The sequence below is a fragment of the Bos taurus genome, chromosome 23 (genome assembly GCF_002263795.3).
Source record: "Bos taurus isolate L1 Dominette 01449 registration number 42190680 breed Hereford chromosome 23, ARS-UCD2.0, whole genome shotgun sequence".
NCBI lineage: Eukaryota > Metazoa > Chordata > Mammalia > Artiodactyla > Bovidae > Bos > Bos taurus.
In genome coordinates this window covers 26,997,844-27,013,985 of record NC_037350.1, presented here as the reverse complement: position 1 = coordinate 27,013,985, position 16,142 = coordinate 26,997,844, and the positions used below count along the sequence as shown (strand labels likewise).

At 38.2% G+C, this 16,142-nt stretch overlaps 1 protein-coding gene across 8 annotated transcripts in view; it reads right to left on the bottom strand.

The window, feature by feature from the left end:
- The window catches only part of TSBP1 (testis expressed basic protein 1), a 170,717-nt gene that overhangs the window by 81,015 nt on the left and 73,560 nt on the right, over positions 1-16,142 (bottom strand). For all 8 annotated transcript variants that reach the window (XM_059880620.1, XM_059880625.1, XM_059880621.1 and 5 more), the window contains 2 exons: positions 11,206-11,226; positions 5,531-5,551 (listed from right to left, as the gene is read on the bottom strand). In XM_059880620.1, coding sequence (XP_059736603.1) covers positions 5,531-5,551; positions 11,206-11,226 — 42 coding nt within the window. The remainder of the gene's footprint in view (positions 1-5,530; positions 5,552-11,205; positions 11,227-16,142) is intronic.

Genomic DNA, 16,142 nt, shown 5'->3' with positions numbered 1-16,142 from the left:
TATTTATTTTTTTTAAATTTACTTATTTGGCTGTGTTGGGAGCTTCATTGTGTCATGCAGGCGCTTTCATTGTGGTGCACAGGTTCAGTAGTTGCAGCATGCAAGCTCTCTAGTTGTGGTGAGTGGGTTCAGCAGTTGTGGTATGTGGGCTTAGTTGCCCTGAGGCATGTGGGAGCTTAGTTCCCCAACTAGGGATTGAACTTGTGTTCCCTATATGCAGGCAAATTCCTAAACCCTGGACCACCAGAGCGTAACCACACGTACTTATTTGAAAAGCCAAATTATTGAAGTTAAAACTACCAGTTCTCTTACTCATCCAGTCTTACCTGTTATTTTCTTTTACTTACATACTTTTATGAGGGAGGACTTTAGAACTAATATTTAGTTGTGGAATAATTGTATGATATTTCATAATTTTTCTATTTTGGGTAATGAAAATTTTTAAAGAAGGAAGACTTCTGAACTTATTCTGAAACCAGTATCACCCTGATACCAAGACTAGGCAAAGTGATACAAATAAGAAAATTACAGCTCAGTATCACCTGATGAAATAGATGCAAAAATCCTCAATAAAATATTCAGCAATGTCAACTTATTGACATGTTTGAAAGCCACAACTGAAATAGGAAGACAAATAAAAGTATAGGTATTTGTTCATTAGAAGGTGACTACTTTTACTTTGGATCTTCCCTGGTGGCTCAGTGGTAGAGAATATGCTGGCCAATGCAGGAGACTCAGGAGATATGGGTTTGATTTCTGGGTCAGGAAGATCCCCTGGAGAAGGAAATGGCAACCCCCTCCACTATTTTTGCCTAGGAAAGTCCCATGGACAGAGGAGACTGGTGGGCTACAGTCTATGGGGATGTAAAAGAGTCTGACACAACTGAGCAACTAAACAACAACTTTTACTTTATATCTTTCTAAAATTATGCACTGGAATTCAAAATTTACCTTAATTTATTAATTTTATATATCAAAGTACCTGTATGTATTTTAAAAGTCAAATTGTTTTATAAAATTAATATGCCAGGCCTCTTACCAATCAAATCTTACTCCTTGTTTCTTCTTTCATTTTCACTATGTTAAGGAGGTTTGGCTATTGAGTGATATTCAATACTAGAGTATATACAAGATATTATATGATTTTTACAATTTGAACAAAGTACACTAGCTTCCTTTTGTGGAAATCAAGGTTTTACCTCTTTTTCTACCCTCTCTCTTGCTCTTTCTCCAACAAAGTCATGTCACATTAAAAAGAAAATCAATATGTTAGCAATACCATGATCATAAAACAATCTTTGTAGTTGAGCCATGTGTCAGTTTTCTTGTGCAAACTTTTCTTTGACCTGCAGTTAATTTCTGCAATCTTTCCTGTTTTCTTAAAATGTCTTACAGGTTTGTGGTTTTTATAATTTGCTTAGCCATTTTTGGGAAGATCCCCTGGAGAAGGAAATGGCGATCCACTCCAGTATTCTTTCCTGGAAAACCCCATGGATGGAGGAGCCTGGTAGGCTACAGTCCATGTGGTCGCAAAGAGTTGGACATGTCTAAGTGACTTCACTTTCACTTTCACTTTAGCCATTTTAGCAAGCTTCAGGAGGGTAGAGAAGAAAGTGCCCAGCTTTTGATTTGTATAATATTGTCTCTGATACTGGTCATGGGTAGTTTTACAATCAGAAATGGTAATACATGGAAAGCTCAAATCCTCACAGTTAGCAGACCAGATCACCCACAGCTTAGAAACACAAACAGAGGGTACTAATAGCTTCTAGGGTTTTTCCTAGAATACAAATAATAACATTAGTGTAACTTGTCTGAGATAAGATTATATTTTTATTCTCTGATCTATTCTAGAGAGGTTTTTAATATGTAAATTATAATGGCTTGAGGGTGAAAAGTTTCATTTGGGAGACTAAAGCATGCAGGGAAGATTGAAAATGGACTTACTAATGGATTAATGGATTCTGGTATCTCAACTGAGACACACACAAAATAAACAAATGCAAATTGTTCAGTTCAGTTTTCAGTTCAGTCACTCAGTTGTGTCCGACTCTTTGCGACCCCATGAATCACAGCACGCCAGGCCTCCCTGTCCATCACCAACTCCCGGAGTTCACTCAGACTCACGTCCATCGAGTCAGTGATGCCATCCAGCCATCTCATCCTCTGTCGCCCCCTTCTCCTCCTGCCCCCAATCCCTCCAAGCATCAGAGTCTTTTCCAATGAGTCAACTCTTCGCATGAGGTGGCCAAAGTACTGGAGTTTCAGCTTTAGCATCAGTCCTTCCAAAGAAATCCCAGGGCTGATCTCCTTCAGAATGGACTGGTTGGATCTCCTTGCAGTCCAAGGGACTCTCAAGAGTCTTCTCCAACACCACAGTTCAAAAGCATCAATTCTTCGGCGCACAGCTTTCTTCACAGTCCAACTCTTACATCCATATATGACCACTGGAAAAACCATAGCCTTGACTAGACGGACCTTTATTGGCAAAGTAATGTCTCTGCTTTTCAATATGCTATCTAGGTTGGTCATAACTTTTCTTATGTCTTCATAAGAAAGTCTTTTAATTTCATGGCTGCAGTCACCATCTGCAGTGATTTTGGAGCCCCCAAAAAATAAAGTCTGACACTGTTTCCACTGTTTCCCCATCTATTTCCCATGAAATGATGGGACCAGATGCCATGATCTTCATTTTCTGAATGTTGGGCTTTAAGCCAACTTTTTCACTCTCCTCTTTCACTTTTATCAAGAGGCTCTTTAGTTCCTCTTCACTTTCTGCCCTAAGGGTGGTGTCATCTGCATATCTGAGGTTATTGATATTTCTCCTGGCAATCTTGATTCCAGCTTGTGCTTCCTTCAGCCCAGCATTTCTCATGATGTACTCTGCATATAAGTTAAATAAGCAGGGTGACAATATACAGCCTTGACGTACTCCTTTTCCTATTTGGAACCAGTCTGTTGTTCCATGTCCAGTTCTGACTATTGCTTCCTGACCTGCATACAAACTGTTACTTGACCCTAAAAAATAGACTAGTTTTCTCCAATAGGATATCATGATGAAGGGAATGCAATATTGTCACAATCAGATGGTATTATTAAAATTTAATTGTAATAAAATAGATTAAAAAAATTAAAAAGTCAGTTGTATTTTTTTAAATTTATTTATTTTAATTGGAGGCTAATTACTTTACAATATTGTATTGGTTTTGCCATACATCAACATGAACCCACCACGGGTGTATAAATGTTCCCCATCCTGAACCCCCCTCCCACCTCCCTCCCCGTACCATCCCTCTGGGTCATCCCAGTGCACCAGCCCCAAGCATCTTGTATCCTGCATCAAACCTGGACTGGCGATTCATTTCATATATGATATTATACATGTTTCAACGCCATTCTCCCAAATCATCCCACCCTCTCCCTCTCCCACAGAGTCCATAAGACTGTTTTATACATCTGTGTCTCTTTTGCTGTCTCGCATACAGGGTTAGTGTTACTATCTTTCTAAATTCCATATATATGTGTTAGTATACTGTATTGGTGTTTTTCTTTCTGGCTTACTTCACTCTGTATAATAGGCTCCAGTTTCATCCACCTCATTAGAACTGATTCAAATGTATTCTTTTTAATGGCTGAGTAACACTCCATTGTGTATATGTACCACAGCTTTCTTATCCATTCATCTGCTGATGGACATCTAGGTTGCTTCCATGTGCTGGCTATTATTTAATCATACTTTTTTCTTTTCTGTATTTCTGACGCTCTGATATCTGAGACCTTGCTGCCCCTTCCAGGCCTAGCCAATTCCTTGATACCTTAAAATAACTCTCTTGCCAGCATAACTTTAATATGCAAACTAACAAATCCAGAACCTATACCCCAAAACCACTTCCTTTATTGGGCTCTTGTATTCTTAGCCACTGTTTCCCTGCCTTAATTTCCCTGGAACCAGGTATCAGACAATTAGGTGCAACTGCTATACCCTGGAGCTTGCTGAAATTCTTCAAATTAGCCATTCCTAGAACTGTTTAGCTTGTTTACTGTCCTGCTCATTTCCAGAAAAGCTGTAATAAAACCTCTTGCCTGGACCGCCCCTCCCCTATTGTATTCCCTTTACTCCCTCTATCTTCTCCCAGACCCTCATGATTCCCCATGTGACCTTGCCTAATATGGTATGTCCTGTCCTCTGGGGACCTGTGAGTTACAAACCATGTTTTCACTGTAGTCATCTACTTATCTATTGGCCTTATCACACATAAATAATAATAAACCCTACAGATTAAAACACCAACTTTGTATGCTTATATTGGTTCCTTACACCAACCATTTGAAATCAGATTTGCTCTTTCAAATAAGCATAGGCTTCTTTTGTTGGAAATAACTTTCTGAAAGTGTGATTTCTTTACTTGTTTTATACAGTATTTACTGACTTTCTACTAAGATGAGACCTTCCTGTTCATTTACTCAGTACCTCAGTTCCTTTACCTTTCTGTGGTATTTAGAATTGCCCTAGTCACCCCTTGTTAAATGCCCTCCCTTTGAGTGAAGGAAGAACCTTTGACTTGCTTCCAGCTTAGAAACATGGCCAAAGCCATAGTATAGTCACTCCCATGATCATGTTGCATTATTTAAGACTCTCTGTTAGCAGATAAAATTGAGAGATTCTGCTGCTGGGCTTTGAAGAAGTAAGCTACCTAGTTGTGAGACTACCTGTGTGAGGGCAGTGGGGCAAAAAACATCAGGGTTTCTGGGATTTGAGTGTCCCCAGGTGACATCCAGTAAGACATAAGGGACCTTAGAGAAGATATATAAGATATCACAAAATCATCTAACAAGCACAAAATATTAGTCATACATGGATGGGGGAGAGAATGGTTCAAAAGTATTAAAAGATTTTAAAGGGAATAAAAACAAATTTTTTGAAGGAAGCGTAGAAATGCAGGAAAGAATCAAGAAAAAATTAAATATGTGGGCTGCTACTGCTAAGTCACTTCAGTTATGTCTGACTCTGTGCGACCCCATAGATGGCAGCCCACCAGGCTCCCCCATCCCTGGGATTCTCCAGGCAAGAACACTGGAGTGGGATGCCATTTTCTTCTCTAATGCATGAAAGTGAAAAGTGAAAGTGAAGTTGCTCAGTCGTGTCCGACCCTCAGCGACCCTATGGACTGCAGCCTTCCAGGCTCTTCTGTACATGGGATTTTCCAGGCAAGGGTACTGGAGTAGGATGCCATTGCCTTCTCCAAAATATGTGGGCAAACATAAGTAAACATATATTGCAGTTAATTTTTACATTCTTTTATGCTTTCTTAACATGTTTTATAAGTTTGTGACTTTTGTTATTTTCCTGTCATTTTTGTGAATCTCAGGAGGGAAGAGAAGTACCCCTTTTCAATTTATTTCATAAGGACTCTGATACTCTCTACATAGAATTTTTTACAGTCAGAAATAGTGACATATATAAAGTTCAAAACCCTTGCAGTTAGCAGACCAAATCACCATAGATTAGACACAGAAGAAAGAAACTTACTGGGTTGTTGTGAGATATGTCCTATAAAAGGAAAAAACCCACAGATAAACATGTAAGCTAGCTTAAAGATAACATGACTATTTTCTCTAATTCTACAAAAGATAAATTAATAAAGCTAGGAATAATGATGACCAGAGAATGCAAAAGTCACATAAACGGTTATGAAAACACATAAGGTTTGAGCTTCAAAAGGGAAACAGGTTTTGAAGTCACAATTGTAACAGAAAGAAAATTGTAGGGTTTGATTGCCATTTGAAGGAGATTACTTTAAAAAAACAGCTTTTTAAAATCAATCTATAGAATGCAAAGTTTATATGACCAATTTTTCTTATATCAAAGTACATCTTTATTTTAAAAATAAAATTGTTTTACATAGGTAAAAATATCAGTTTTGTTACTCATTCCTTTTCATCTCTAGTTTTTCTTTTACTCTTTTGGGGGGCTAGCTATATTTGGTCATAGAATTCCTAAATAATATTTCATGGTTTTTCAAATTTGGAAGATGTAGATTGGTTTTCTACTATGCAGAGGGCTTTATCTTTTTTTTTTTTTTAAAGGGATTTTTTTTTTTACTTTCTCTTTCTGATATTTTATTGGTTTTATAAATACAAGAGTTTTCTGTATATTAAACTTGTATTATGCAACTTCACTGGAGTCACTTATTAGTTCTAGTAGTTTTTGGGTGGAGACTCTAGAGTTCTCTACGTAGATTATCATGTCAGCTGCACAGTGACAGTTCTACCATCTTCCTTTCCAGTTTTGGTACTTTCAATTTTTTTCTTGTCTGATTGCTGAAGCTAAGACTTCCAATGCTGTGTTAAATAGAAGTGGTTAGAGTGGGCATCCTTATCTTGTCTTTGAATTTAATGGGAAAACTTTCAACTTTTCTCCATTGAGTATGATATTTGCTGTGTTTCTCATAAATGGCCTTTATCATGTTTAGATATGTTCCCTCTATAACAATTCTGATGAGAGGTTTTTAAAATTGTGAATGAATGTCGAATTTTGTCAAGTATTTTTTTCTGTGTCTATTAGGATGATTATGTAGTTTTTGTCTTTTCTTTTGTTAATGTGCATCACATTGATTTGTGAATGTTGAACCATCCTTGTGACCTTGGAATAAATTCAGGTTGATCATGGTTATTTATCCTTTTTATATTTTGTTGAATTTCATTTGCTAATATTTTATTGAAGATTTTTTTGTTCTATATTCATCAAAGATTTTGGCCTGTAATTTTCTTTTTTTGTAGCGTCTTTGATTTTGGTATCAGGTTAATGGTGGCCTCATAAAAGAGTGACTTTGGACGTGTCCCCTCCTCTTCAATTATTTGGAATAGTTTGGGAAGGATAGGTATAAGATCTTCTTTATATGTTTAAAAGAATTCTCCAGTGAAGCTATCTGGTCCTAAACTTCAGTTTGCAGGGAGTTTAAAAAATAACAGATTCTATTTCACTTCTAACAATCGGCCTGTTCAAACTGTTTGTTTTTCTTGACTTGGTCTTGGCAGGCTGTGTGTTTCTAGAAATTTGTCCATTTTTCTCTAGGTTGTCCAATCTGTTGGCTATAAATGTTCATAAAATACTTTTATGATTTTTTGGTATCTCTATTTTATTGGTTATTATTTCTTCTCTTTCATTCCTTATTTTATTTGGGTCCTCTCATGTTGAGCCTAGCTAAAGGCTATCAATTTTGTGTATCTTAAAAAAACAGTTCTTTGTTCAATGGATCTTTTCAATTGTTTTTTTTTTTTTTAACTCTCCATTTTATTTATTTCTTTTCTGATCTATTATATCCTTCCTTCTGCTGACTTTGGGTTTTGTTTGTTCCTTCTTAAATTCCTTCAGGTGGTAGTGTAGGTTGTTTATTTGAGATTTTTCTTATTTCTCAAGGAAGTACTGTAATGTCATAAACTTCCCTCTTAGAACTGCTTTTGCTGCTTTTGGAGTGTTGTTAGAACAATTAGTTTTAAGTTGTCAGATGATCCCTGGATCTCCATTTCTTTGTGACAGTAACTGGAGGTTTACTGCACTCCATTTGATGGAGTCATGTTTCCGTAGTTCTTCATGATCCTTTGTGTAGGTGCCTGAATATTTAGAGAAGTTATCTCTTCCAGACTTTGTGGACCTACTTTGGTAATGGAAGACTTTCACCTACAGGTAGGATTATGCTGGAGCTTGGTCTAGTGGTCTAGCACTTTAGGTCTAGTGGTGCTAGGCACCATGTGTAGAAGCACATGGTGATACTGGGTCGGGGGGGTATAATATCTCTTTGACTTAGGCCACCAGTGTCCACAGCATCAACAACTGGTTGCTGTCGGGGGGTGTTTGCAGTGGGTACATGGGTTGTTGTTGTCCTTAGTGGCACCTCCATATCTAACAGTGAGGGACCAGAACTGGTAGTGGTGGTGGCTGGAACCAGTGGTGTGCACATCCTGACACCATTTGGCTGTAGAGACCAACTGCAGGTGCCTGTGTTGTGGTATACACTGGTTGCAGACATACAGGTAGTAACGGAGGCCAGGGCAGTTAGCAAGGACTAGGAACAATTGTGGGCACAATAGCAGCTGTGGGGGCCCTGGGTGTCAATGTGCTCTCCCATGGCTACATAGAGTCCTCCTGGGTGTATGCATGTGATGGAGGCCAGAGACTTGTGTTTGGTTGACACTATGTGCTTGCATAGCTAGAGGTGTTATCCCTGAGTGGATGCATGGTGGTGGGGTCAGCTGCAGTGTTCTAGGCTGGTATCTTGCACTTGCAATGCCACAGAGTACTGGGCTAGATGCTATTACGGTTCCCAGACTCTGAATGGTCAGGGCTGGGGGTTGGGGAATGCAGAGGGACTCAGTTGGGTGGCATCAGGGAAGGTGAATATCTGTGGGGCAAAACCTCATGAAACTGCAAGGTTCTGTGGTGGTTGTGCTGACTGATGATTTCTTTAGTGGCAATAGCTCTGGGTTTGTCTATAGAGCAGGATACTATGAACTGTGGTTGCTCCTAATTTGTGGCTACTCTTGGGAACCCTTACCTTTCTTCCTTGTTCCAGTTGTCTCTATGTGACTCTGTTATGCTGGCCTTTGTGGGGTGGAACTGAAGCAAGACTTTATTTATTTTTATTTTATTCCAATTTTATTGAAGTATGATCAGTAAATTAAAATTGTATATATTTAAGGTATACATGGAGTGTGAAGCCAAGTGGGCCTTAGGAAGCATCACTACCAACAAAGCTAGTGGAGTTGATGGAATTCCAGCTGAGCTATTTCAAATCCTAAAAGATGCTACTGCTAATGTGCTGCACTCAATATGCCAGCAAATTTGGAAAACAGCAGTGGCCACAGGACTGGAAAAGGTCAGTTTTCATTCCAATCCCGAAGAAAGCAATGCCAAAGAATGTTCAAACTACCACACAATTGCACTCATCTTACACGCTAGCAAAGTAATGCTCAAAATTCTCCAAGATAGGCTTCAACAGTACATGAACCATGAACTTCCAGATGTTCAAGCTGGTTTTAGAAAAGGCAGAGGGACAAGAGATCAAATTATCAAAATCTGCTGGATCATTGAAAAATCAAGAGAGTTCCAGAAAAACATCTATTTCTGCTTTATCGACTATGCAAAAGCCTTTGACTGTGTGGATCACAACAAACTGAGGAAAATTCTTCAAGAGATGGGAATACCAGACCACCTGACCTGCCTCTTGAGAAATCTGTATGTAGGTCATGATGCACCAGTTAGAACTGGACATGGAACAGCAGACAGGTTCCAAATAGGAAAAGGAGTTTGTCAAGGCTGTATATTGTCACTCTACTTATTTAACTTACATGCACAGTACATCATGTGAAATTCCAGGCTGGATGAAGCACAAGCTGGAATCAAGATTGCCAGGTGAAATATCAATAACCTCAGATACACAGATTACACCACCCTTATGGCAGAAAGCAGAGAAGAACTGAAGAGCCTCTTGAAAGAGGAGAGTGAAAAAATTGGCTTAAAGCTCAACATTAAAAAAGCTAAGATCATGGCATCCAGTCCCATCACTTCATGGCAAATAGATTGGGAAACAATGGAAATAGTGACGGACTTTATTTTCTTGGGCCCCCAAATCATGGCAGATGGTGACTGCAGCCATGAAATTAAAAGATGCTTGCTCCTTGGAAGAAAGCTATGATCAACCTAGTGAAGTCGCTCAGTCGTGTCTGACTCTTTGTGACCCCATGAACTGTAGCCTATCAGGCTCCTCCGTCCATGGGAGTTTCCAGGCAAGAGTGCTGGAGTGGCTTGCCATTTCCTTCTCCAGGGGATCTTCCCAACCCAGGAATCGAACCAGGGTCTCCCGCATTGCAGGCAGACGCTTAACCGTCTGAGCCACCAGGGAACCAGCCTAGACAGCATATTAAAAAGCAGAAACATTACTTTGCCATCAAAGGTCCATCTAGTCAAAGCTATGGTTTTTCTAGTAGTCATGTATGGATGTGAGAGTTGGACTGTAAAGAAAGCTGAGCACCAAAGAATTGATGCTTTTGAACTGTGGTGTTGGAGAAGACTCTTGAGAGTCCCTTGGACTTTAAGGAGATCTGACTGGTCCATCCTAAAGGAAATTAGTCCTGAATATCCATTGGAAGGACTGATATTGAAGCTGGAACTCCAATACTTTGGCCACATGATGCAAAGAACTGACTTGTTTTGAAAAGACCCTGATGCTGTCCAAGATCGAAGGTGGAAGAAGGGGACAACAGAGGATGAGATAGTTGGATGGCATCACCAACTCGATGGCCATGAGTTTGAGCAAGCTTTGGGAGTTGATGATGGACAGGGAAGCTGGGTATGCTGCAGTCCATGGGGTCGCAAAGAATCAGACACGACTGAGCGACTGAACTGAACTGAAGATATATATATATATATATATATAGGCATTTTCTTTGAGTAGTCTGTTTTTTTCCCACAAAATTTTCTCTAAGGTTCTACCTGGTAAGCAAGTATTTACCTGGTTGCCACTGTACTAAGAACTATGTAGAATGATGTGTTGTGTTTATTACTTGGAAATTTTTGTGTTTATTATGTAGTCTCTTATTTAATTGCCTGATAGCAGTACTACTTCTGATCTCAACTGTGTATTGTGTTCGGAAGTTTCAACCTTCTCTTTCAACCTCTCTATTCATTGACCTCTAAAGTGCAGTGTTTGCCTGGCTGTGAGGAGTGAAGAGGGTATTCGAGGTTCTGATAAAGATTTCTAAGTAGTCATCTTGCTTTGGTCTCACGCTTCACATCTGCCATCAGTTCTTGAGCCTCTCTGGAGTTCTCCATTTGAATTGATATTTTTCTTGCCTTTCTCCATGGTTTAGGTGCAGGCTTCTTCCGTCTGCTAAGTTAGTCATCTGCTTTTGAAAAACTTCTCAACACTTAAAAATTGTTCTCATTTCCTTTTGTCCTTTTCTTTGTATTTTGTGTGTATGCTTTTTCCATTTCTTTATTTTCACTCCAATGAGATTTTAGAAGGGAGTTTAGATAAATGTCTTGTAAAATAGAACTCACCCTCCCTGCCCACTCTGAACTCATTTGGAGGTTCATATTTAAACATAATGGACATGGAACTAGTAATAGCCACAGGGGTGAAAATTCTTCCACACACCATTCACACAGTCAGTTACAAATAAGAAACAAACAACAAAGAAACTTACTTCTGGGTTCTGATTTCTCTTCTGAAATATAAACACAAATAAACATATAAATATCATTTGCTTAAGGGAAGGAGAGTCTAGTTTTATTTAGTATTATTTTGTTGTGTGGTATGTAAGACTAAAAATATTAGTAATTAGATCAAAAAATTTTAAATAATTAATAAACTTAAGTTCATCAGAATTAAGGAACAGTAGAGGAACTTGCTGAAGATTCTGAATTTTTCATAGAATAGAAACAAATATAGGACTGTTGTTTCCTTCATAGAAGGAGCTCAATGTCATGTTTTCCTCTAATAGTCTTTTGGGTTAATTCATTTTAAAGTTAGACTATTTTGGGACTCTAAGTCATCTCTATCTGTTGTTCCTGGTCACTATGGTGGAAATTTTGTAGATTTTGGAAATCTGTGCAACCATTCTGTTTTCCATTTCATCTCTTTTCACCTCAGGAACTATTGAGATTTCTTTAAATTTGCTGAGAAATAAAGTAACTTCTATTTTTGATCAGATAGTTCTGTCACAAAGGTATCAAAGCTTTTTAATTTGTTTATGTTTTTAATTAAGAACAAAGCTTCTATTTACATTTTTAGTGAGGAACATCAGAAAAATCAATCTATAGTTTTGCATCAGGAAAGTTAGCTTCAGTAGAATTAATCAGTTTGTGCATCCCCTGATGTGATTTAAGAACAGAGTAATCTGATGGTTTTAAGATTTCTTGAGTTTTTTAGATCGAAGACAATAACATCCATAAATATTTTTATGTATCTTTGATTGAAACTTTTGATTTTAGGTAAAAGCATTAGAACATGCAAATCCTATTGTATCCACATTTACATCATTATTCTTACTTTTCTCCTGTTTGTTAGGCAGCCTACATCAGAACAGCTCAACCACATACAGATGGTAGGAAAATAGATTTTGTTAACTACTCTACTTAAGTAATTTTTTCCACTGTTAGTAAGCTAGTGGCAAGGTGACTTACTAGGGAAAGCTGACTTACTAGGGCAAGGGAAAGAGGGAATGATATACAGAAACATGAAGATTTTGGTAATATCCATAGTTATTATCTTCTGTCCCTATTAATCATGGATTAAAAAAAAACAACTGGAGATGTTAAATAAAGAATTGCTAATAGTTTTTGCATGTTTTCCCCATCTGTCTAAAATACCTACCAAAATAAATAAATGAATGTGGTTTGTCTTGGGTAAGACGTTATGTTTCTTTTTTTCTTGCCTTTGTTTTTTTTCAAACTCAGAACTGGGATTTGAATTCAGCCTCTGAGATGTTTAAACACTGCACTGTGTTGTGTTTCCACTTCTGTTTTCTTCTCTCTGTTCTAATTTTGCTTCTCATGCCTGCCTACTCACACCACCACCATCTTTCTACCCAGACTGAATATTTGTTCTTAAAAAGGCAGTATAAGTAATCCTGAGAGAGAGTTTTAATATGGTCATTGTTCCTTAGGCATGATACTTGCTTAGTGCTAAAGGGACTCTTAGTGCTAAGGGACTTCATGTGCTAAGAGCTCCAGTGAGCTCTTTTCTATTGCTCTTCAAAAATGTTTAGCAAGTATTTACTGTATTCGAGAATAAAAGATATTGATATTTGGTGATGTGAATACATTGTGATTCCCTGTCCTTACCTTTGAGTCTGCTGCTTCTATAGTGATCTTCAGGGACAAAGAGTAGGAACACCACCTTCCTATGATAGAGCTGAGGTATTAGTAATAGTGGTGAGGACTTTTCTGTCCTTGAGATCTGGGGAAAATGTTAAGATTTACTGGTTCTTTGAGGGTGCTTAGCATGTGAAAACTGTGAAGCCCGTTGGGAAAGGCTGTTCCTTTATGCTCATTTGTTTTCCTAGGAGAGTATCCTTGACTCTGCCTGTCTTGCTGGGCCAGATTGCTCTCAGTTCTTATAGTTAGGAAAGATCTGGTTAGGGAGAAACACAGATGCAAGGATCCTTCCTTCCTGTGTCACAGTAAGGAAGAATTTTCCACTTTATACACAGACAGGTGAACAGGCACTGCCATGACTTTAATAGCATAGTGATTGTCAATAGAAATCTTAAGAGTTTGATAGTTAATCTGATGGTTTAGGGGAGATTAGCCTGAACAATCAAAGAAGGATCTTTCACTCAAAAACCAGAGGGAGGAAAACCAAACTGAATATCTAAAGCATGTCATCTTGTGAAGTAGAGCAAATAAAAATCTCAGGTAAGAACAGTAAGAAAAAATTTAAAGGACTCCAGATCAAGCTAACAAAGATATTTGAATTTAGCTCGGACTTGGTGATGACTTTTTTGTTCAACATGCCAAAGGCACAATTCGTGAAAAAAATAATTTATAAGCTGGACTTCATTAAAATAAAAAATTTCTGTGAATGATGTCTGTTGACCTGGAGTGATATATGTGACATTATTAGGTGAAGAAATCAAGTTGCAGAAGGCATATGTTTGATTTCTTTTGCATATATGTTTATATGAGCATGGATTAAGATATGGAGAGATTCATAGGAAGTTACACTAACATTTTGAGTTTTTAATTTTTGGAGAGAAGTTTAATAAATATTTAAATATTTTTGAGACCTGGGTTACAGTGTGTGTAACCTGTAGTGTACTTTGACTTCTCAGTCTTGGATGATGATAGATAAGAATATTCCTTAAACATTAAAGAAATAGGTTTTTATTTTTTCAAAACCTAATTGGAACCTCCCAAGGAGTGAGTAAGGACAGTGGTTGTTTCTTCTACTCTTAACTACTTGAAGAGAGGAGAGAAATGGAATTTAATAAAATATAAAACTGAATAGTCTAACCAGTTTTTCAGTTTATTCTTTTATCCCTTTGGATCTTATTTTAAAATTTTATACTTTCCCCCTTTCAATAGCTCCCTGTATTTACTTCATAGATATGCCAGTTATTACCTGGTGAGAGGTATTTTGGAACAATGGGAAATTGTATTTTTAATGCAATTCTAACCCAGGATATATTTTTTGGCATAGGAGTCACAGTAATTTTACATGACTCATTTATTTCCCAATATCTTTGCATTTCTTATTTAATTTTGTTGTCTCTAAAATCACTTTCCTTTCTTCCTTTCCTTATGTTTGTTTTCTAAATGTAAAATGACTAATGGTAAGGCTTCCACTTATTTTTTTCTTTTCATCTTTATTAAGGTATAACTGACAAATAAAAATTGTATATACTTAAAATGCAGAGTTCCAAGAATAGCAAGGAGAGATAAGAAAGCCTTCCTCAGTGATCAATGCAAAGAAATAGAGGAAAACAAGAGAATGGGAAAGATTAGAGATCTCTTCAAGAAAATTAGAGATACCAAGGGAACATTTCATGAAAAGATGGGCTTGATAAAGGACAGAAATGATATGGACCTAACAGAAGCAGAAGATATTAAGAAGAGGTGTCAAGCATACACAGAAGAACTGTACAAAAAAGATCTTCATGACCCAGATAATCATGATGGTGTGATCACTCACCTAGAGCCAGACATCCTGGAATGTGAAGTCAAGTGGGCCTTAGAAAGCATCACTATGAACAAAGCAGGTGGAGGTGATGGAATTCTAGTTGAGCTATTTCAAATCCTGGAAGATGATGCTGTGAAAGTGCTGCACTCAATATGCCAGCACATTTGGAAAACTCAGCAGTGGCCACAGGACTGGAAAAGGTCAGTTTTCATTCCAATCCCAAAGAAAGGCAATGCCAAAGAATGCTCAAACTACCTCACAATTGCACTCATCTCACACACTAGTAAAGTAATGCTCAAAATTCTCCAAGCCAGGCTTCAGCAATATGTGAACCGTGAACTTCCAGATGTTCAAGCTGGTTTTAGAAAAGGCAGAGGAACCAGAGATCAAATTGCCAACATCCGCTGGATCATGGAAAAAGCAAGAGAGTTCCAGAAAAACATCTATTTCTGCTTTATTGACTATGCCAAAGCCTTTGACTGTGTGGATCACAATAAACTGGAAAATTCTGAAAGAGATGGGAATACCAGACCACCTTACCTGCCTCTTGAGAAACCTATATACAGGTCAGGAAGGGACAGTTAGAACTGGACATGGAACAACAGACTGGTTCCTAATAGAAAGAAGAGTACATCAAGGCTGTATATTGTCACCCTGCTTATTTAACTTACATGCAGAGTACATCATGAGAAGTGCTGGGCTGGAAGAAGCACAAGGTGGAATGAAGATAGCTGGGAGAAATATCAATAACCTCAGATATGCAGATGACACTACCCTTATGGTGGAAAATGAAGAGGAGCTAAAAGCCTCTTGATGAAAGTGAAAGAGGAGAGTGAAAAAGTTGGCTTAAAGCTCAACATTAAGAAAACTAAGATGATGTCATATGGTCCCATCACTTCACGGGAAATAGATGGGGAAACAGTGTCAGACTTTATTTTTTTGGGGCTCCCAAATCACTGCAGATGGTGACTGCAGCCATGAAATTAAAAGATACTTACTCCTTGGAAGGAAAGTTATGACCAACCTAGACAGCATATTTAAAAGCAGAGATATTGCTTTGCCAACAAAGGTCCATCTAGTCAAGACTATGGTTTTTCCAGTGGTCATGTATGGGTGTGAGAGTTGGACTGTGAAGAAAGTTGAGCGCCGAAGAATTGATGCTTTTGAACTGTGGTGCTGGAGAAGACCCTTGAGAGTCCCTTGGACTGCAAGGAGATCCAACCAGTTCATCCTAAAGGAGATCAGTCCTGGGTGTTCATTGGAAGGACTGATGTTGAGGCTGAAACTCCAATACTTTGGCCACCTCATGTGAAGAGTTGACTCATTGGAAAAGACCCTGATGCTAGGAGGGATTGGGGGCAGGAGGAGAAGGGGATGACAGAGGATGAGATGGCTGGATGGCATCACTGACTCAATGCACATGAGTCTGGGTGAACTCCGGGAGTTGGTGATGGACAGGGA